Source organism: Echinops telfairi, unplaced genomic scaffold, assembly GCF_000313985.2.
Source record: "Echinops telfairi isolate 266 unplaced genomic scaffold, ASM31398v2 ScPeMD7_4;HRSCAF=17, whole genome shotgun sequence".
Classification (NCBI taxonomy): Eukaryota; Metazoa; Chordata; class Mammalia; order Afrosoricida; family Tenrecidae; genus Echinops; species Echinops telfairi.
The window spans coordinates 22,013,430-22,037,556 of record NW_022103900.1 but is presented as its reverse complement, the minus strand read 5'-3'; the positions used below and the strand labels follow the sequence as shown (position 1 = coordinate 22,037,556).

Below are 24,127 nucleotides of genomic sequence, written 5' to 3'. Positions count from 1 at the left end.
CCGACTGAATTCTGATTTTAACCCATTCAGAACAACCCTTGTCTTTTCCCAACAACTAACCTTTCTGTTCATCCTTCTATTGTTCGATGCCTTAGCATCAGTTCTTACACTTAGCAACCTTGTGTCCAAAGGAAGGAAATACTGCTCAGTCTTGCACCGTCCTCCCAGTTGTAAGGCTTAACCTATTGTAGCAGCTGCTTTATCATTCCGTTTTATGAGGGGCTTCCTCTTTTTCTCCGACCCTCTACTTCATCCTCCTGATGATATGTCCAAAACAGGTGCGATGAAGTCTGGGCATTTCTGCTCTAAAGAGTATTCTGGCAGCACCTCTCCCTCCAGTATTGCAGCTCAAGCTTTGAATATTGTCTTCAGTCTTTTCGGCTGAGCACATTCTTCCATTGTAGGTTTGAATAGTTCATGATATTATTTTACTTTGTCTTTTTGATCCATCCTTTAAAAAAAAAAATCTTCTTTTCAACTCTTTTTTCCCCTCTGTTTCCCTTAGCTCTTCTATGTATTTTAGATGTATTAATTCATTTAATAAACATCCACCTTATGAGTAAGTATAAATATTAGTCTCACTTTATAAATAGGGAAGCTGGAGCATAGAACACTTCAGTAACTTGAATAAAGGCTTACAATTAGTTATTGTTTGTACCCAGATACCCAGTTATTATGGCATAATAACTCTACAATATTGTTTTTTAAAGTTTATATGATTACCTCATGATGATCAATTTGACGTTAAATCCTTTTCTTAGTTAACTGTAAGGAGGTCTGTGGGCTAACAAAGGTTCACAATTTGAACTCATCAGTGGCTTCTTGGGAGGAAGTGTGACTATTTGCTTTCATAAAAGAGGACAGCTTTGAGAAGCAGATGAGGCAGTTCTGTCCTACCCTAGAGAGTCACTATGTTTTAGTATGGACTTGATAGTAATGGGGTTTTTTTGGTTTTGGGTTTAATTAAATGCAATTCAGGACAGTTTTGTATTTATTTCTTCATCTCTCCAAATATTCATTGATCTTTATTTTTGTCTCTTAATGTATCTTTTTTATGTGGGCTGACTTTACAGCTATGAATGGATTTCCTTGTTGTACCTTAATATTTAATCTTCATTTATAACAAGATGAGTCTTTTAATCAATCTTGAACCTAATTCAAAACATTTTCAGTGCTTTATAGGATTAATCTGTTCATAAAGTAACCTCTGAAAAATTGCCCAGTCATCTGCTCACAGAAGCTCCTACAGAGTTATTTAAAACCTTTTAAGTGTGTTGGGTACCTGAAACTTCTGGGAGCACAACCAGCGGCCTTATATACTACCTTCCAGAATCCTGCAGCCTCATAAAAGAGATGGAATACATTTTTACCTATTATGTGATTTTACACAAAAGGGAATATATGACTATAGATAAAAATTTGTCTAGGAGTAACTCAACTAGATTTGCTGGGTAAGTTCATAATTTTTTAGAGATAACTTCTGATTTAAAACAGACTTTTTTCTTATTTTAAAAAATATAATTACTGAACCTGGAAACTTTATCTAGATTTTCTTCTATTATTTTTCAAACCAATGCTTGATATAGCTCACTTATTAGTCAAAATTGATTTGATGGCAGTAAGTTTTGGTAAATACAGGATGAATGGCACATATTTTAAAGTTAAAATCCAATAACATCGTATAGAATATGAGATTCATTACATAGAGGCAAGGAGAAAAGAGAAAGGTAATATGACTAACCAGAGGGAAGATGGCACTAAGTGATTTTCTAGGTTGATTACGTAGAGAAATATTTTTGAAGAGGGGGAATATCTACCTTCAAAAGGTACTTAGAACAATTAGAAAAGCGTTGTATTTTTGTATAGAAGAGCCTGTAGTTTATGGAATTTGGTCATTATCCAAGTAGAGCTGGCAAACCAGTGACAATGTAGATCTTTAATTTCCTGATTACTTCAGAAACCAAGCTGTGTTTGCAAATAAATCGGGGCTTATTGGAATAAAAATAATAATACAGATGCTGGTTTTCTTAAATAAACCCAGTCCACCAGCTGTGTTTATATTGGTTCAAGTTCTTGTGTATAATGTACCATCTTTCTGCGTAATCAGTTGTGTTCTTTTGAAACAGAGTATTGGAATATGATACCTGGCATTTCTAGTTTTAAAATACCAAAGGTACTTTGTGAATGGTAAATTTCTGTATTTTTAGGGTATAATTAAAAATTAGAAATTTCAAATACAAAAAGGAAGGCTGTTTCATACATAAGACCATGCAAATACCAATTTAGTTTTGTCACAAAAATATAAGAGTGTTAATGTCTTGATACATTGATCCAGCAGGCTATAAAATGAAAATAATTTGAAAAATGCTTGGAGTGGCCATAGTTGATTAGAACTTTATTCATAACTATAGCCTAAATTAAATTCTCAATAACTTCAACTATATAGTTCCTATTAGAAATTGACTTATATTAGACAGTTTAAAATTCAATATTAAGTCATTTAAGTAATTAAAGACTTTCTTTTAGAATGGTATCTTCCTATTTTCTTTTCAAATGGCCTTCTCCTACCTCATCTATTTAAGCCTCAAAATATTTTGTGAAGTCAACAGGGCAGGAAATATGTTAAAAGAAAAGAAATGAAGCACCTGGGCAAAATGTCTACTTGAAGGGCATCTCTTTATTCAATTGCAGAACCAAGGATGGCGCTGTTTATAAGCTTCAAAGGGCTTTCTCTACAACCTCAGGGGTAATCCTTTGATTACCATCCTTGTATTGGATATGTGGGATATTGTCTACAATAAACTGAAGGGACAAAGTCCACCTTAGGACCAAGGGAAATGAAGAATTTCATAGCTTGAATGATCAGTTTATTTCTAGTTCAGAAGAGCTTATGCAAACTATATGGGGAAATTATTTTCTAGTTACCCAGTTTAGAGGCTGAGTAACATATTTAACTACAATTTTTACAGAAAGTGAAATGGAAATAAAACAAACTAGATAATTAGGTTGCCACACTTTTTAAAGAGAAGCAACAAATAAGCAATGAAACAAACAAGACCCAAATGCCATGTGTTCATTGAATTTGCACATTTTGGCGATCGATCTCTTTGTTTTAGAAAAAAATCATATCCTCAATGAATAGAAATCTTATATGGAAAATTGAAAATAGACTTTGTTATAATAATTGCTTTGTTAATTGCCACTTTTGCGAATTTTAATTTGTTAGATAGAACAGACAGCAGCTTTTGTGTCGCTTTATGATGGTAAATCAGCTGCCATTAATATAAAGAGCTTCCTCCTGAGCAAATTGTACTTTGATCTTTTACATTGACAAATGTTATGAAAGACTTCTACTATCCTTATGTTTAATGACAGTTTACTGCAAATATTTCTATCACAAACATATTATCTTGTTCACATCACTTATTGTATAACTCACTTGATCTTGCTTTAAATATAGCAAATAATATGTGATTAGTTTGAGTTGAATTTATTATACAGATAGAAACTGATTGGGTAGCTGTTATTTGTGTGAGTCAAATAATACAAATATATATATGTAGATATATGATGTTAATTTTATATTTCCTTTTGAACATGTCTTTACTGTGCCCTTTGGGATTCTTGTTCTGGTTATTTTAATCACTTTGCTCTAATATGTTGTTTCTCCTCTACTAAAATGTTTGAATATATACTAGCTATTCTAGAATACACATCTGTAGTGGATGCCTTTTGTGCTGACCAGATGGGGTTTTAAAAGCTAAATAACGGTTGATTTATTTCATGAATTGCCTATTTGAGACTCTGAGAAAGTTTTGTTTTTTTCCTGTTTTCTCTCTTAATGACGATGCGCTCATCAAGATGTACTGCAAGAGCTATCATGCTTAATCATCATAGCAGAGATTCATGGTTGGCATTATTGCCCTCATTCTACAGATGAGAACATTGAGGCGTGGAAAGACTTCCACAGCTAGGAAGTTGGTAAACCAAGATCATCATCTCTGAAGGCCAACTCTTAGCTGCTATATGAAATTGTTTCACGTGATTATTCTGATTTCAATGCTATAAACTCTTCAGAAATATGATTCATGATAAATTTATAACTGTGCTATTTGACCACCTGGTACCATAAAGAATATTATGGCAGGACTTTAAGGAAGAGATGACGCAGTTTGAAGGAATCAAATGATTTGTCGAGGGCTCCAGAGAGTAGTGGCAGATTTGGGATTTGTTGTTAGAATTTTAGCTACTAGGCTTGCCTATGACATTCATCCATGTGATCTTCTAGTTTTGGGTCTCAAGGTCCAGGTGAATTTTTATATGGAAAATGTATACTTGATAATAGATATTATTTAAATGAAACAAAATATACAATAAATGAAATAGCCCTTTTATCTATTTATTTTTTTTACAGTGGGATGCATCTGGAGTTCAACTCAGTGGCTTGGATTTATCACAGTCACGTCTGTCTTCGATTTGCGTGCTAACTAAAAATCAAGGAGAGACATGAGGAGATTCGTTTACTGCAAGGTGGTTCTAGCCACTTCACTGATGTGGGTTCTCGTTGATGTCTTCTTACTCCTCTACTTCAGTGAGTGTAACAAATGCGATGACAAGAAGGAGAGATCCTTGCTGCCGGCACTGAGGGGTAAGTGTGGAGGAAGTGAAATTTATTTTTCAAGAGATAAGCGTAGAGATTCATGACAAAATATGAAACTTTAAAATAAGGGTTATTTCTGCTTGTTGACTTAGAAGAGCACTTGGCATACTTATTAATGTACATTAAACTATCGGGAAGCCACTTTGGTTTTCTGGGAGAACTTTCCAGTTATAATAGTTCTAACATGCTGTAACTGCAGGGGAAGACTGATTTGGTGAACATTGCATCGAATTTGGAATCTAAGCTCACAAAAATCTCAAAGTATTTAGACAGCAAGGAAATAATATTAAAGTGAAATGCATATGAGAATGAGGCAGAAGGGAAGTATAGCAAGTTGGAGCTGTGCAGGACACCTCTAGAAACTTTAAAATTCAATTAATAGCAAGGAAACACATTAAAGAAAACACATGTCGGTGGCAAGAGTCAACATGTGGGCTACTGCTTTGTGAGCCCTACTTTAAAGGCAAATGATAATTTCAAGTATTTCATAAAGGCATTTTATCTACAGTATTTCACTCTATTGGGAACCAGTTTCAATGAATAGTTAACAATGAATTCCAATGGAAAAGAAATCTTAAATAATGATTTATATAAATGCTGATTTGTTAAATTGAGGCTAGATATTCATTTCCTGCAGAATGATTCCAAGTAATTTCCACTATGGTTTTGGTTAATTTCTAGATTTGGGGGTATAATTCTATTTCTGAAATATACCTAGTAAGTGAGTGTTTTTTAAAGTATGCAAGAGTATTTGACATTAGTTTATTCCCATGAAATTAAACATTTATATTTGTGATTTTGCTCAGAACTTTAGTTCTTTGCTTAGCAAAACTTTTATTTGTGAGTAGAACACAAGGAAAATTTAACTGAGATCCAATTGAAATGTTTGTATCTTTTGAAAAAGTGGTGAATTGAGATTTTCACTTACTTAATGAATTCACTTAGCCTTTGATGTTACTAATATTTTCCAAGTTATTATTAATAAGCATAATAATACACAGAACTGCACTGATACCATCCAGTTGTATTAGGTTTAGGGAAGAACAAGAGAGCATTTCTAAAAACTAATTTTTGTTCAAATAGCATTTTGGGTATTCTACGTTTGCTTTGAATTGTAACAATGCTCTCGCCTTATATCGGAGAGACTCAACTATTTTTGTGTACTTTTCCAAGTGGGTTTTTCTTGCACTGTAGTGTTTAACTAGTACAAAGCATTGAGAGTGAATACGTTGGAAAGGAGTACATTTCGACTCATTTAGATAGTTTATAAGCATTTTTAATGCTTTAATACTATAATTATTCAGAGAAGAGAACTTTATGAGTCTATCCGTTTTTGATAAATGGACATGGGGATTGATTTGCTGATCTTTGGGTAAAATCCAAGAATAAATCAAGTTCCTCTGCTTCTTTGATAAAATCAGTGTGCCACTGCTTGCCTGAAAGTAGAAGGTATTTTGATTGATTTCATGAGTTTGGAAGGATCCCTTTGTCAGTTCTTGAATGGAAGCCTCTGGATCGGTCACACACAAAGAAATATTGTGACCGACTCAGCAAAATTATGACAGACTTTTTTGCTAGTGCAGTTTTGATGATTTAGGTTCTTATTATTCAGTCTTGAATCTTAGGATATGAGATTTGATGATTCAAGGCAAAAATCATGGTTTTTCCTTGTCCTTAAATTGCAAGATTAAATATATTCTCTTTATTTTTGACTTGTTTATTGTTCTACATTAAGGACATTTTACTTTGAATAAGGGGGCTGAACAATAGAAACTTGGGTGAAGGGAGACAGTAGTTGGTGTAAGATATGAAAACAATATTTATGATTTATGAAGGGGTCATGAGGCTGTGGGGAAGGGCAAAAAAGAGGAGCTGGATGCCAAGGGCTCCAATAGAAAGTAAATGTTTAGAAAATGATAATGACAACATATGTACAAATGTGCTTGACACAACTGATGTATGCAATGTTATAAGAGCTGTGAGAGCCCCTGATAAAATGATTTTTTTTAAAAGGAGGTGCTTTCAAAAATATCTTCTAGTTCTAAATTTTAAACAATTCCTTAATACCTATTATTAGCATACACTATAATTTTTGCGTACTTTTATTATCATTTAATAAACTATTCATCAATTATGTGATATATAACTTCTATCATAGAGTCTATAATGAACAGTAGAGTAAACATCTCTCACTTTCTTGAAATATGTTAACATATATATAAATATACATATATCTGTAGCTTAATAAAACAGTGATTATTATGTTCTCTAAATAGAGGAAACGATGTGGGTCTAATATAAGAGGAAAATTAATGTATAGTGTCTAAGTGGAAATATAAGTGATAAAAGTAGAAAACATCAACTTGAAGTACAAAATAATAAATCTTCACTGAATGATAAATAATTTAGAACACCATGGATTCTTCCTAAGGAGAAAAATACAGAGTTGGAATGCAACTTAGAAATACTAGGTTTTATAATCTAGCATAACTAAAGCTGTATGATGTTATCACAAATGTTAAAAAATTTTACCAGTGAATTAAAAAATACATCCTAGAAACAAACCCACGATATTTGGCACATTGAGTATATGACAAAGAGGCACTGCAGATCAATGGTTCTGTTCAATGAATGAAGCTAAATATAAAATGTTAAGAACACAAATATGTTAGACAGGGTTCTCTAGAGAATCCAAAACAGGGAAATTATGGCTTTATATATATATTTATATAGATAGATATACAACATACAAAATAAACAGTGAATTAATCTATGGAGCAATACAAATGGCTCAGTGCAACTCTTCCATGACACTGGCAGTCCTTCAGGTCTTGACGGCTACCAGGTACAAGTCAAGGAAGCAGACAGCTGAGTCCTCTGTAAAGTAGTTCAGGCAATCTGGCCACAGGCAGCAAATGCAGTGAGATAGGTCACCAACAGTCAGCCAGATGACAAGGTCTGACAGACCCCAGCTCAAGCAATGTATACTCCAGTAGCGTGGTGAAGCAGGTCTTGGACACAGTCCACGGGTTAGGTGTCCCACTGGTAGTGTAGCTTGCAAGTTGAGGCAGAGAACCAGCTAAGGCAGCCTCACACTGGTCCGATCATCAAAGAGCAAGACACAAGAAAGGCGAGGCTCGCCAAGCCATTTATCGCTCTGTCCTTCAATTAATCCCACATGTGTTCATTGGCCAGGTTGGCACCATACACCTACCTATCACAACATGGAAAGGTGAAATTGATGTCATAGCTCAAGATAAACTTTGGAAGCATTAAGGCCTTAAATGTAAACCAGCAATATCAACAACAACAATACAACAACACTTTTGCCATTTTAACAAAAAATAATTAGGTATGTGTAAGTGCTTTGATTAAGCAACATTTTCTTAAGGAAAAGACAAAAAACATTTATTATAAAAGGGAATATACATTGGACTGTACTAAAATTGAAGAAATTAGTTGATTCAAAATTGACTTCAATAAGATAAAAAACATTACTACCTACTATGGAACTTATTCTTTTGTTTGTTTGTTTGTGTTTTTAATCATTTTATTAGGGGCTCATACAACTCTTATCACAATCCATACACACATCAATTGTGTAAAGCTCATTTGTACATTCATTGCCCTCATCATTCTCAAAACATTTCCTCTCCACTTAAACCCCTGGCATTAGGTCCTCATTTTTCCCCTTCCTCCCCATTGCCCCCTCCCTCATGAGCCCTTGATAGCCACTCTGTACAGATAGGAACTGTACAGATAGGAACTGAAAATCCAGGGAATCCAGGGCGGATGAGCCCTACAAGACCAGTGGTGTGAGTGGCGAAACAGGGAGGGTAGAGGGAGAGTGGGTAGGAAAGAGGGAACCGATTACAAGGAACTGTGTGTGACCTCCTCCCTGGGGGATGGACAACAGAAAAGTGGGTGAGGGGAGACGTCGGACAGGGCAAGATATGACAAAATAACAATTTATAAACTATCAAGGGCTCATGAGGGAGTGGGGAGCAGGGAGGGGAAAAATGAGGACCTAATGCCGGGGGTTTAAGTGGAGAGGAAATGTTTTGAGAATGATGAAGACAATGAATGTTCAAATGCGCTTTACACAATTGATGTGTGTATGGATTGTGATAAGAGTTGTGTGGAACATATTCAAAGAACAACTGACAGATTAGTTTCAATTAGTATCTATATAAAACCTACTTTAATAAGAAAATCTCAAATAGAAAAAAGGTATGAAATGTGAAAAAAACTTCATAAAAAGGAACCCAATCAATACCCCCCAAAACCCCCAAACAACAAAAAACGTGCCAACCCAAAACAAAGGCAAACTTCCTGCCATCCAGTCAACGCTGACTCAAAGTGACCCTTAAGGACGGCATAGAACTGCCACTTTGAGTTTCTCTAAGACGGTAACTCTTGTTGGGAGTAGCAAGCATTGTTTTCCTCAAAAAGGAAGCACAGACTGCAAATAGAAGTATGCAGAAACAGCATCAGTTATGAACAGGGAAATATTAGTCAGGAATGCAGTGACATTTATCTCTATTCAATTTGCAGATTTAAAAAGACTCCTTGTACAGATTTAAAAAAGGCTGATAGATCGATATTTAGAGTCGATTATCCCCCTTTTACAATAACTTCAGATAAAAAGGATGCCATTGCAGTTGGTCAGACATATGGATCTCCTCTAGTCAGGTGGCCATATGCTCCAGATTTCTTGGAGTAGACACAGGAGAGTTTCCAGCCTTGCACCTACCTACTTGTTGACTATCTCAATTGATATTTTGTCAATTCCGAGAGCCCCGTTTCCCCCCATTGCCTTCAGTGTAGTTTGGATTTCTTTGTTCAATACCGTTGGTTCTAGATCACATGTTACCTTTTGAAATGGTTGAATGTTGATCAAGTCTTTTTTGTACAGTGACTCTGTGTATATTCCTTCTATCCTCTCTTGATGTTTCTTGTGCTGTTCAATATTTACCCTACACTATTACAACTGGAGGCTTGATTGTTTCTTTATTTCTTTTGGCCGGAGACATGTGAGTTCTTTCCTTTTGGGTTTCTTACTCCCGGACTTACTCTGTTTTCCGCTTCAGCTTTGCTCATCGTCTTTCTTTCGCTTTAGCTCTCTGCAGTTCAAGAGCCAGTTGCAGCGGCTTTTCTGACTGCCACTTTGCCTTTTCTTTTTCCCCGTGAATTTAATGCCCCTGTGGCTTCTTCATGTAGGACGTTTTGGATGTTATCTCACAGCTCATCTGGTGTTTGGTCATTAGTTTTCACTAGAGTCAAATCTGTTTTTGAGATTCTCTTTAATTCATGTGCTACATGTTCAAGGCTGTTTTTTTGACTCTCATGGACTTGTTTTAAATGTTTTCAACTTGAACTTAGAGGATCCCTGTTGGCCTAGTGGTTACACATTTGGCTACTAACTACAAGTTCAGCAGTTCGAAACCACCAGCCTCTGAGGGAGAAAGATGGGGCTTTCTACCTCCGTATAGAGGTACAATCTCAAAAACTCACAGGGTGTGTTCTGCTGTGTCCTATAGGCTTGCTATGATTTGGCAGCTACTTGATGGCAGTGAGTTTGGTTTTTTTGCATATTTAAACTTAAACTTGCAGAAGAGCAATTTATGGTCTGCGCCTCACAGTCCCTGGCCTTGTTCTGATTGACAGTATTGAGTTTCTCCATCGTCTCATTCCATAGTTGTAATTGATTCCTGTGTATTCCACCCCGTGTGGTCCACATATATAGTTGCTGCTTATGTTGTTGGATAAAGGTATTTTGAATGAATATATTATTTGTCTTGAAAAGTTCCATCCATTGGTGTTATTTCTATCACCAAACTCAGATATTCCAACTACTGTTTTTGCTTCTTAGGTAGCATTGATGGCATAGTGGAGTATGATTTGAGATGCTAACTGCAAGGTCAGCAATTTGACCTCACCAGGTGAAGATGAGTTTTCTGTTTCATAAAGATTCACAGCCTCAGAAACCCAAAGGAGCAGTTTTCCTGTGTTCTATAGGGTTGCTCTGTGTTGCAGCGAAAATGGTAGCAAGTTTGGTTTTTTATTTGTATCCTCTTTTCATGTTTCCAATTTATGCATTGCAATCCCAAGTAATTATTAGTGCATTTTATTTTTTTGCTTGATTGATTGCAGATGGTGACAAAAAATCTTCAATTTCTTAAACTTTGGAATTAGTGGTTGGTGTGTGTATTTGAGTAATAATCATATTACCTACCTTTCCTTGTAAGCATATGGACATTATCCAATCCCTGACAATGTCGTGCTTTAAGATAGATCTTGAAATGTTGTGTTTGACAATGTGCTCCATTTATCTGTAATGTGTCTTTCCTGTCATAGTAAACTCTACAAGTATGTTTGTTCAATTAAAAATGGCTACTGAAAGTCCTTTTAATTATAGCCATATTGATACTGAAGTCGGATGGCTGAAAGCAGAGACTACCAGAAAGATATTTACTTGTGTTTTAAAAGCATTTGACTGTGTGGATCATAACAAACTACAGATAACATTGTGAAGAATGAGAATTCTAGAACACTTAATTATGTTCATGCAGAACCTGTGCATAGATCAAGAGACAGTCTTTCAAACAGAACAAGGGGATAGTGAATGGTTTAAAATCAGGAAAGCTGTGTGTCGGGGTTTATACTTCACCACACTTATCAGTCTGCATATTGAACAGATCATCTAAGAAGCTGGACTATATGAAGAAGTAAATTGCAACAGGACTGGAGGAAGTTTCATTAAACTGGGATACGCAAATGGCACATCTTGCTTGCTGAAAGTGAGGAAGATCTGAAGGATTTACTGGTGAAGTTTAAAGACTATAGTTTCCAGTAGAAATTTACATCTCAATTTAAAGATTATGACATTTTTCTCACTTGGACAAATAAAAACTATCATGATAAACTGAGAAAAGAATGAAATTATCAACTCTTTCATTTTAGCTGGACCCACAATCAATGCCCATGGAAGCAGCAGTCTAGAAATCAGATGATAAATTTGCTGCAGCAGACCTCTTTGAAGTGTTTAAAAGCAAAGGTGCCACTTTGAGGATCAAGGTGCCCTTGACTCAAACCATGGTATTTCCAGTCACCACATACACATTAAGTAGCTGGACAATGAATGAGGAAGAGTGAAGAAGAATCGATCCATTTGAACCATTGTGTTGGAGCACAAGATTGAATACCATGGACTGCCAGTAAGATGACCAGATACGATTTGGAAGAAGTACTGCTGAAAGTTTCTTGGAAGTGAGACTGGCCCAAGCTCAGCTCTTGTATTTTGGGCATGTTACAGGAGGGACCAGTCCCTCGTAAAGTGCACCATGCTGGGTAAATGGCCGAGTCAGTGTAAAGAGGAAGGCCCTAAATGAAAGGGATTGACACAGTTGCTGTGGCAATCGACTCAAACATAACAATTGTGGGGAGGGCACAGTTCGAGGCAGTATTTCTTGTCTACCTGGTTGGCTATGAGGTAGACTGAATTTGGTGACATCGAGCAATAACAATTCTTAGGATCTTGAGATTTATGTGTTCCTCTATTTCTGACCACTTCTAACGTTCCTAGAACCAATGATGCAATTAGACTATAAGAAGAAAACAAAACAAAAAAGCAGAAGAAAACAAAATTAAGTGTGAAATGGAATTTATGGTATAGACTGCTATATATTGAAGAAGATGGTAATCTAATGGGGAGTAAACATTGTGATTGAATGAAGGCCATCACTGGGTTCTAGATTTGGTTTCAATGTGAGTTTTATGTGTTTCCGAACGATGTCAGAATGAATGAATTTAGGGGGAGGGCAAGAAAATGGGGATAAAACAATGGGTTAGACTGTTCTGTTAATTTGACTGAAATGGAAGACAGTAATCCAAGTGAGGAAGAAGAGAAATTGAGGAGAGTGTTAAGGTTAATTAGTGAGGGGTTTAATTAGTAGTTTAAACTGTTGAATCTAAAGCTGATGATCTGAAATATAGACTCTGATTTAATTTGCAATAGAAAGATTGTTTCCAAAGTGGATGAATAAAAAAAAAATCACTGAATGTATTTTAAAAAGTGGCAAGGCACTCAATGGGTCTAAAAAGCACAGGCAGTCCTGATCAGATTTGTGCTTTCCAAAAACCTTATGGATAAAACCTGGAGAATGGATTGAAGAAGCAAGTTGGATAACTTACTTAATCTATCAAAATCAAACATAAAAAATGTCACTTTTATGGACATTCTTTTTAAAATGAATTTTCTCTTCCTTATTAAATGGAGTATATGGAACATAGTTGAATGGATAGTACTGACTGCATTTTCCTCTTGTCCATCAATTATTAAATGATACTGTAAATAAGAGATGATTTTAGGGGCTTTATGGAGCACATCGATAGGCTCCAATTTTAGAAACAATCTATGAATTCCGCTTCTTTTCCTGTTTTGGTTTTGTGTTGCTTTTTCAAGATCTCCTTTAGGTTGTCATAGGCAGCTGTTTTGGGAGGATGTTAATTCTTTCTTGCCAATCTGGAACTAAAATGTTTTAAATTAAACTACAACTAAAATGTACAAGAGGGCATTTATAAATTCAAACTGACCTGGAAGTCTAAGGGATACATCTTACATTCAAGTTGGAAGAGTTCTAATTGGTATTTGAGAGAAAATGTCTTTTAAAAGGCCAATGCTTCTGGGACTCGTGCCTGATCTGATCCCACCACACCGAGGCAAAACACTAAGGGTGTGCAGCAGAACAGCAAGGGAAACAGAGCAATGAAATCCCCAGGGAATACCAAAAATAGACTTTAGGGCCAGGGGTTGGCACCCCATAAGACTCGACCTGAAAACACTCCTAAAGGTCAACAAACAGTCCTTGAACTAACTACAGGCTTTTCGTTGTTGTTTGTCATTGGCTTTTTGTTGTTTTGTTTTCTTTTGTTGCATTGTTTTGCTCTGTCTTCTTTTCGTGCATGTTATTATCTCTACAGGTGTGTCTAAATAAGATAGGCTGGATGAACAATCTGGAGGAGAAAACAACAGGACCAGTGGTTCCAGGGGGACATGGAAGAGAGGAAGGTGGGGGGAAAGGAAGTGGTGTTAACAAACCCAGGGACAAGGGAACAACATGTGATCCAAATCAGTGGTGAGGAGGGTATAGGAGGTCTTGTAGGGCATGATCAAGGGTAATATAACTGAGAGGAATTACTATAACCCAAATGAAGGCTGAGCATGATAGTGGGACAAGAGGAAAGTAAGAGGAAATAGAGAAAAAACTAGGAGGCAAAGGGCATTTATAGAGATCTAAGTAAATGCATGCATGTAATGTAAATATATTTTTATATGAGGGTGGGGAACTGGATCTATGTGTATATATTTATAGGGTTAGTATTAAGGTACCAGATGGACATTGGCCTTTACTCACGTACTCCCTCAATGCAAGAATACTTTGTTCTATTCAACTGGCATTCCTTGATGCTCACCTTCCTGACACGATCACTGAAGACAAAGCAGGTGCATAAGCAAATGTGGTGACGAAAGCTGATGGAGCCCGACTAGCAAATGAGATAGCGTATGGGGTCTTAAAGGCAAACAAGCAGTCATCTAGCTGAGAAGTAACAAAGCCCACATGGAAGAAGCACACCAGCCTATGTGATCACCAGGTGCCAAAGGTGTCAGTTATCAGGCATCAAAGAACAAAAAGTCATATCACTGTGAATGAGGGAGAGTGCAGATTGCGTACCCAAGACCCATCTACAGGCAACTGGACATCCCCTTACAGAAGGGTCGTGGGGAGGAGACGAGCCAGTCAGGGTGCAGTGTAGCAATGATGAAACATACAACTTTCCTCTAGTTCATAAATGCTTTCTCCTCCACCCCAATATCATGATCCCAATTCTGTCTTACAAATCTGGCTAGACCACAGGATGTACACTGGTACAGATAGGTACTGGAAACACAGGGAATCCAGGACAGATGATCCCTTCAGAACCAGTGGTGAGAGTGGTGATACCGGGAGGGTGAGGTGGGAAGGGGGATCAGATTACAAGAATCTACATATAACCTCCTCCCTGGGGGATGGACAACAGAAAAGTGGGTGAAGAGAGATGTCGGACAGTGTAAGATATGACAAAATAATAATAATTTATAAATTATCAAGTGCTCATGAGGGAGAGGGGAGCGGGGAATGAGAGGGATAAATGAAGAGCTGATACCAAGGGCTCAAGTAGAAAGCAAATGTTTTGAGAATGATGATGGCAAGAAATGTACAAATGTGCTTGACACAATAGATGTATGTATGGATTGTGATAAGAGTTGTACAAACCACCAACAAAATTAAATTAAAAAAATTAAAAAGATCAACGCTTCTACAATACAGCAACACGTATTCAGGGATTTTTACTGTTGTATGGCAGGTCTGTATTCATACTATTAAAGAGTATGCCCTAGTCCTAGCTCCCCCACTAACTGCCCTTATCTTTAGTCAAGATGCCTCTTGTCATATTGCCAATCAGATAACTACAAATATTGATTTCTATTTGTTTTGATTTTTCATATATAAAAAGTTTATATCAATATTATATAATACTGATTTATACATATTTATATTTCTAGAAAATAATATGAATCCTAAAATGAATAATTGTATATTTCTAGTTTTTATTTCCAAACCACTCCTAGCGACCTGTCCGATGCACAACAGAAGGAAGCCCTGCCCAGTCCTGCCCCATCCTCACAGTTGTCTTAATGTGTGAGCTCATTCTTGTAGCCACTGCATCAATCCATCTTTCCTGATAGCATGCCAACGTATGGGAAATGAAATCTTGCCATTCTTGCCTCTAAAGAGCACTCCAGCTGTATTTCTTAGAAGACAGATCTATTTGTTGTTTTGTCAGTCCATAATACTTTCAATAGCCTTCAACAGCACCATAATTCAAATGCATAGACCCTTCTTGGGTTTTTCCTAATTAATATCTAATTTCCACATGAGTCTGAGGCAATTAAAAATATTATGTCTTGGATCAGCTGCACATTGGTCCTCCCTCAAAGTAACATTCTTGCTTTTCAACACTTTTAAGAGGTCTGTGCAGCAGATTTACTCAAAGAAATGAGCACATCATTATCACTTGACTGCTGCTTCTATGAGCATTGATTGAGGATCCAAGCAAGACAAAATCCTTGACAATTTCACACTTTCTTCCATTTCTCATGATGTTACTTACTGGTCCCCTTGTGAGGATTTGGGGCTTCTTTACATTGATTTGTAATCTGTAGGCTGCAATCATTTATCTTCATCAGCCAATGCTTCAAGTCCTGCTCATTTTCAACAAGCAGTGGTGTATGATGGGCATATCACAGGTTGTTACTAAGCATTCCTCAAATTCTGATACCTCACTCTTCTTCATACAATCCAGTCTGATTATTTGCTCAGCTTCCCTGTGTGTATCAGGGGAGAAAGGAAGTTAGCATTATAGAAGTGAAAAAGCATAGTCATGTTGTACCAGCAGGAGAGAGAATATATGAAATGCACACAAGAAAAGAAAATATAGTTTGGTAATACTTGTTCTTTGATTTAAAGATACAATTTTCAATTATATACTGAATAGAGTTTATGGAATAGTAAATTGGGGACAAGACCATATAGCAGGTAATCCAATAATAAAATGAGAAGGGACAATTGTTATTTCTGTCCAGTAAATGTTCTTGTCATTTCAAGGCTTGTTTATGTTGTAGCTTAACAACTGAATAAAATAGACTTTATATTAGTTTTGTCTGCCCTTTGCACTTAAAATAGTGCCTGGTTCATGGTGAGAACTCAATTAACGATTTTAAAAAGGATAAAGGGTGAATGTGTGATCAGCCTGGCATGTTATGAGAGTTCACATGATCACAAAGTAACTAATTTCAGTTTATGATCAACACATTCACAATAATTCATTTATCACAGCTAAAGTTGGCATTTTGTAATTGTCTGGTCTACATATGTCATCTACATGTATCACAGATTCATATTACTTAATTTTGTTCTTTAATTTATATATATAATTTGACTTCTATCTAGTTAGGCAAATTTATAACTAAGGGACTGTGCTTTAGTTTTATTTTATTTTATTGTTCTAGTATCTGTCTCACTTTGCAGAGGCTTTGAGAAGATAAGGACCTATTGACACTATAGTAGTGCTATCAGTGAATGGCATTCTAAATGGAGCAGGCTTGTCCTGTAGGATGTATGGTAGGGATGAACCAATACATAGAGAACCAATACACAAGAAGGGCATTTATGTAAGTTAGATTGAGGTACTTTAAAAAAACGGGTAATTTGGTGCTATGTTTAATTCATCTGTAAAATAGAGTAGAGAAAGAGGAAAATAGAAAATAAAAATGAGACAGTGATACTGGATAGTTTTAGAAGTCTGAAGAATCAACTCTTAAAGATAATTACTGAGAGTGAAGAGATGCAAGTATAGAATAGGACTCATGCCTAGTCCCATTCTATAATGTCTTCATTTAAATACTAACTTTGTGTGTTAGTCTGGGTAGACTAGAAAAACAAATCCATGGACACACATATGTGTATAACAAAGAGGTTTATATACAAGAACAATTGAACATGGAAAAAAACATCCCAGCCCAGTCCAGTTCAAATCTATAAGTCCAATATTAGCCCATATGTCCAATACCAATCTATAAAGTCCTCTTCAGATTCACAAAACACATGCAAGGAAGCCAAATGCAGGACTATCATAAGCCAGTGGCATTGTAAGCATCTCAGCACTGGCAGGAGTCACTCTGTGGCTTCTCCAGCTTCAGACGTCTGGTTACATCAATGTGGCTCGTCTTTTGCAATGTCTCCCGGGGAGTAGCAGAGAGAGAGGTGTAGTCCATCTCCAAGAAGGAAGTACCAGATTCACCAGAATTCTCAGGAGAAGGCCATGCCCACAAAGTCTCATTGGCTATCTCCAGATTGACAGCCTAGACTCCACCCCTATATTCTTAACCCTTAAATTGACATCAGATTAGGTGACTACCACACTTTGCAATATGATTGAGGCTAATAGTAGTTAAGGAATAGTGTTGCTGTTTTTGGCAATTGTCTCTGCCATTGAGCCAATGATGACTCATAGTGACTCCCCTGCGGGTTTCCATGACTGTAACTTTTCAGAGGAGCAGAAAGTCCAGTCTTTCTCCCCCCCGAGCTGCTGGTGGTTTTGAACAGCTGACCATGTGGACAATTCTCAGACCAACGCACAGCAACTACACCATCAAGGCACATACTAATCTATAACGTTCAGTTTATCCTAATAAAATGCCCTATTTAAGTGTATGGTTTGATGAGTTTTGAAAAATGGATGCCTTGGATCAATACCTTATGCCCCTTTGTAGTAATTTCTAAAGCCTAATCTCAAAGCGATCACTGATATGATTGCTATAATCATCGATTAGCGTGTTACCTGTTTTAGAATATTGTATGAATGAAATTATGTCTGTGTGTCAGCATTTGTTGCTGCGAAGAATCCCACCATAGGTGTGAGCCACAGTTTGTTCATTCACCTGTTGGTGTGCACTTGGATGTTTCTGTCTTTTGGCTCTTGTGAGTAAACTTGCTACGCTTGTACCGAAGTCTTTGTGTGAACATATGTTTTCACATTTCTTGGGCAATTACCAAGTGGTGGAAGTGCTGACTAGTATGCTAAGTGCATGTTTAATTTTATAAGAAGCTGCCAAACTGTTCTCCCAAGTTGTTATACAATTTTATATTTCTATCAACAACCTAGGAGAGATCTAGTTACCCCACATTCTTACCAGGATTTCAGTCAACGTTTTTAATTTTAGCCATTTTAGTGATTCTATACTGGTGTTTCATTTTGATTTTTTTTGGTATTTCTTTGATAACTAGTACTATTGAGCAGGGAATGTGAGGATGAGCAAATCCAATCTCTTTACTAAAGTCCTGGTGGTATAGTGGTTACACGCTGGGCTACTAACCGCAATATCAGTGGTTCAAAACCACTAGAAACTCTGGGGGAAAGATGAAGCTTTCCACTTCACTCCCATAAAGAGTTACTGCCTCAGAAACCGCAAGGGCAGTTTTATCCTGCTCTACGAGTGAGAATTGGCTTGATGGCAGTGAGTTTGATTTGAAAGACTGAAATGTGTGTATGCATTTCAAACCTCTCTCTGAATTTTTAGTCCCTTACGGCCAAGACTTACTTGACATATTCTATTGGATGCTAAGAAACATCTCAAACTTAGTCCAAAACAGGACTTCAAAACTTCCATCAAAGCTTTTCTGCCTGCATCTTCTCTATTTCACTTTTAAGCAACCCTGCCATTCCTGGCACTTAGCCAAAGCTTGTTGTGGTGGTGGTGTGCCTTCAAGTCAGTTCCTACTTGCGTTACTCTATGAACAACAGAAAGTACCACAGCCCGGGCCTGTGCCATCCTTACGCTGGTTACGTCGGAACCCCTTATTGCAGTCACTGTGCCAATCCATCTTGCTTTCCTCTTTTTGGCTGCCTTTCTACTTTTCCAACCATGACGTGCTTTTTCCAGGGACTGGTCTCTCCTGATAACATATCTAAAGTGCTTGAATGCTTCTAAGGAGCATTCTAACTGTCCTTGCAAGACAGCTTTGTGTGTTCTTTTGGCAGTACATGGTACTTTCAGTATTCTTCCCTAGCACCGTCATTCAGATACAGCGATTCTTGTTCAGTCTTCCTTATTCAGTGCCCTATTTTCACATGCATGTGATCAGGCAAATTAGAATGCCACGGCTTAGGTCAAACCTTAGTCATCCTTACCTTTCCCACCCACCCTTTCTCTCATATTCTACATTAGTAGACCCTATTTACTCTTTCTTCCAAATACATTTGGAATTCAACCACTCTTACCAATAGTCTCTTTGTTCCTAATCTTGCTCATCTATCACGTACTCTCAACAGCGCAGCCAGAGTGATTCCTTTACAATCAAAGTGAGATTGGCATTCCTCTGCTCAAATCCCTTCACTAGTTTTCTGTTATTGGGTACCTAGTACTGCTATCACTCGCAGAAAGAGAGAAGATGTCCAGGTGTCCGTATAGAAAATGAATGGTTGAAAACGTATTGTGGTAGAAATTGTGCAATTCTGCTTGACGGGCTCGAACTGTGGAATGATATGTGTGTTCAATCCCAATTAATAATAAAAAAATAATAATAATAAAAAAGGAGGAGGAGGAGAAGGAGAAGGAAAAGGAGCAGCACAACAATAACAACACACACACACACACACACACACACTCAGGTCGGTGGGTTTAAAGGACTTGATTTTATTTTCTCAGAGTTCAGCAGGCATAGAAATCTGAAGTCGGGATGTGACTCTAGAGGAAATCCTTCTTTGTCTGTTTCTGCATCTTGAAGCTGCTGGCAATCTTGGCATTCTTAGGCTTGCTGATGCCCCTACTGTGTGGGTCTGTTTTCACATGGAATCTTCCCCGTATATGTGTGTGTTTCTACTTATTCTGCCATTTTTATAAGACACCACTCAGAAGTGATTAGTTTTAGGGCACACCTAACATGTGTATGGCCTCATTAACACAGCAAAAGACAGCCTCTGTGTTCAAAGAGGGTCATATTTACTGATACTGGAATTTAGAACTTCCACACTTTTTAGGGGGCCATACAACTCAATCCATACATTCCAGTTACTCAGAGTAAAATGTAAGCCCTTAAAATGACCTACCGTTTGCTGTACAATATGTCCTGATGTCACTACTGACTGTCCTATTTTCATCCCCATTCACTTCACTTTAGTTACACTGATGTTTTGCTATTCTTTGAATACACCAGGTGTCCTTCCACGTAAAGGCTTTTATACTTGGTTGGCGTTTATGTTTTACTGTACTCAAGCTACTTACCTGATGGAATTATTTTACTCTTCTAACTTTTTTTTTAAGCCATTTGTTGAAATGTTCTTGTCTTAGTGTGGCCTCCATGGTTGGTTGTACTATTTGAAACATAAACCATTGTTCACCTATGGTCCCCATATCTTTCTTTCCAGCTTAATTTTTTTCCATTATCATCTTCATCACCTGACATAGATTTCTTTCATTTACATTTTTCTTTTTCTTCCCCACCTCTCGTCTAAGAAGAAGGGCACATGTGTTGTAACATGAATGAAGAGGGAGTTTTGGTGGCATCCTGCATTCAACAGTGGGCTGCTGACTGCAGGTCGGGCAGCACGTCTGGTCCACCAGCCATGCAGCCCGTGTGAGGGAGAAAGCTGTTTGTTTCCATAGACATCCTATGACGCAGATCTGTCCTGTAGGTCTCTAAGAATCAGAACCGCTCAGGGGCAGTGAGTATGCAGGAAGTTGGGTTGACACAGTGGCTGCTGCGATGAACTCAAGCATAAGAATGTCCAGGGCCGGGCAGTGAATTTGCTTTTTCACACAGTTGGCCTTGACCTGATGGCACCTAACAACAGCGACAATATGAGAGGAAGGAGTGTTTTTCTTTCTTGATATTTGTCTTATTACTCTATTTCCTAAGACCAGATGTGCCTGGCCAACAGATGTGTGAATGAGGCAAGGAATACTGTGCTGTCAAGATAGAAAGATCTCTGAAGCAAGATTTTAACTTCTGTTCCAACAATAATTTCATGCAGGAGAAAATAATTTCTCTAATTAGAAATCTGTACACACATAAACAGTACATGAACGTGATCAATAGATAAAGATGGCATGAATTGTTCAAATGTGGGTTTTCCAGGAGGTGCAAGAATCAAAGATTTTCTCTTTTATCACATAATTTTACAGTACTAAAAATACATCAATGTTACTGTATATGGTAAATTTTCTCACATTTCATAGACATTTTTGGAAACAGTTTTAACCACTAATAACCATTATTCAAAATTCTAGAGTGATAAATTTACACAATGAGTGAAAACAAGGCATATCCCAACTTATCAAGTAATTCCTTCTGGATACTGAACGTGGTGACAGGAGTCTTCATCTCTGATGTTACACGTTACCACAAATACTTTCCCATCTTCTTAAGATTAAAATGCTTCCTAGTCCTCTGAGGGTATGAATATATATGTAACCAAGTTACCTATTGTAGAAAAACGGGTATGGAAATAATAATATGTAAGTTTTTACCAATTCATGTAAGTAAGTTGTTATCATATCTCATAATTTGAATTTCTCAATTCAAAAGGAATTACAAATGAGTTACAAGCCATGTTATAATATCTTCATATGACTTATTTTAGGTTCACAGAGTAAAATGTATCTATTTCTAATAAATCATATTAGAATACCTTGACATTGCTACCCACATGACCAGGAACAAATGGAAAAAGCAGTGTACTGATGCTAAGCTGTGGAACTGGTAATGAACTCAGAATCTCCTGGCCTCAGTTTCCACACTCATCAAAACTCTCACTGACACAGAACTTATTTTCTCAAATAAAATCTGATTTATAGAACCTGGAATTATGTAAATAGATTTATTGATAGATAAAATACAGAAATTTCCAATATAATTTAGCAGTTTGTGGTACATAGTACTTTGGGATTTTTTTTCCTGACAAGGAAATGGAGATTGGACAAGCATATATAAATTATCAGTTAGACAGCATGTAGGAGGCTAAGCTAAAACTACTTAGAACCTTGAGGATGCCAAACTAGTGCCCTCTTTAAAAGCCCTCTTGGTGAGCATAAAATGGCCTGTAAAATTTACATCCCTCTTTTGTTTTTAAAAATCTCATGAATTTTATATATTTTCCTTCAATAAATGACCAAGACTCACCGTTGATCACCAAGAATTAGCCAATATTCATGAATTCATTATTCATTATGCACTTTGTTGGGGTGCTGGTCGTAGTTCAAGAACTAACGACCTGTGGGAGAAAGACGTGGCAGTGTGCTGAAATAAAGATAGTAGCCTTGAACATCTTGCTGGGGCAACTCTACTCTGTCCTATAGAGTTGGTAGGAATTAGAATTAATCCCACGGCAGTAGGTTTGTTTTTAGGGGACCAGTAGTCCACTGAATTTTTTTTGTAGTCCCATGCTTAAGTTAACCCATTGTTCTTCCAAACTCTTATAGTGCAGTGTCTAAGTGTCTGCTTTTGTAACCTCCCCTAGTGTTGGTTTAGCTTTGCTTTGTGATTTTCTTGCTAACTGAAAAGGGTTTGAGCTCAGGATTTATGATTCGATGATGACTTCAGAAATGTATCTACGAAGTATCTTTCATAGAACAGACATGCAACCAATATGTGGTGAATGGGTGAAGTTTTAGAAATACCTCAAATGGATGCTTACCAAAGAAAAAAATATTTTCTCATAGTTTGGGTACATTAATTCGATCTTCAATCAGCCTGTAGGCAAACTACCTCTCCCTGCCTCCCAAATTTATCAGGGTGATTAATCAAGTCTACTGCTCTTCCTTGTAACTTTGGGATTTCACCGGGGAAGTTCACTGGTGTGAACTTTATGACTCATATTGACCCTATAATGTTTCTGAAATTATCAATCTTTATAGAAGCAGACGGTCATCTTTCTCCTGTGGAGCATCTCTTGGGTTTGACCTGCTAAGCTTGGTGGTAGCAGCCCACTGATTAACACACAACCCTAAACTTCTTTATTAGTGTAACATATTGGCATCACCATTAGAAATTACTGAAATTGTTTCACACCATGGTTCACCGGTCAGAAGAGTATGTGTAAAGTTTCCAAAAGAGTATTATGGCTATCCCAAGGTTTGGGATAGTAGCAGGACCCTCCAGGGGGACAAATGACTTTGTTTCAGGCACTAATGAACCCTTCAGAAGACACGGCCTGGTGATCTGATTCCAAGAGGTCACAGACTCAAACATTCTAATGAGCAAAATACTACACACATGGGGTTACCATGAGTTACCTTGATGCAAAGGCAACCAACAATGATAGTGGTTGGCACAGTGGGCTTTCTTGTGGAACAAGCCTGAATCTTAATACAAAACCTGTCATATCGTAGAGGTATAACTTTGTACAATCCGTTTACCATTGTGCGATTGGGGTTCTTTATATGGAAAACAGGAATAATTGACTTAAAAATACCTATTGAATGCCTGGTATAAGCTTGACATTTCTCTATGTGCTGGGATGAATCAACAAAACAAAAATGGTGTTTTTGTGGTTTGCCTAACAGTAGGGGGATGGGAATATATAATAAATGAATTGATAATCTATTGAGGATTTCTGTCCTCATAAAGATGAATAGCCTTGGAAAACCAAAGGAGCAATTCTGTTCTGTTCTATAGGGTCATTAGCAGTCAGAATTAACTCAATGGCAGTGGGCTTGTTTTACTGGTTTATGTTTTATAGTAATAAGTACAATTAAAATAAAACAGCACAATGTGTGTGAGGGTATTAGGATTTGGGAAAGGTGGTAATGAAGGGAAAGGATGGAAATTTAGCTTTCCACAATTGAGGTATTCTTCTTGCCTAGCT

At 37.0% G+C, this 24,127-nt stretch overlaps 1 protein-coding gene across 6 annotated transcripts in view; it reads left to right on the top strand.

Moving 5' to 3' along the window:
* Positions 1-24,127, top strand: part of GALNT13 (polypeptide N-acetylgalactosaminyltransferase 13) — a 594,009-nt gene that overhangs the window by 40,439 nt on the left and 529,443 nt on the right. For all 6 annotated transcript variants that reach the window (XR_006680924.1, XM_004703815.2, XM_045299235.1 and 3 more), the window contains exon 2: positions 4,415-4,648. Coding sequence is in view for 5 of the 6 variants with exons in the window: in XM_004703815.2 (XP_004703872.1) it covers positions 4,507-4,648 (142 nt within the window). In the remaining variant the exon portion in view is untranslated. The remainder of the gene's footprint in view (positions 1-4,414; positions 4,649-24,127) is intronic.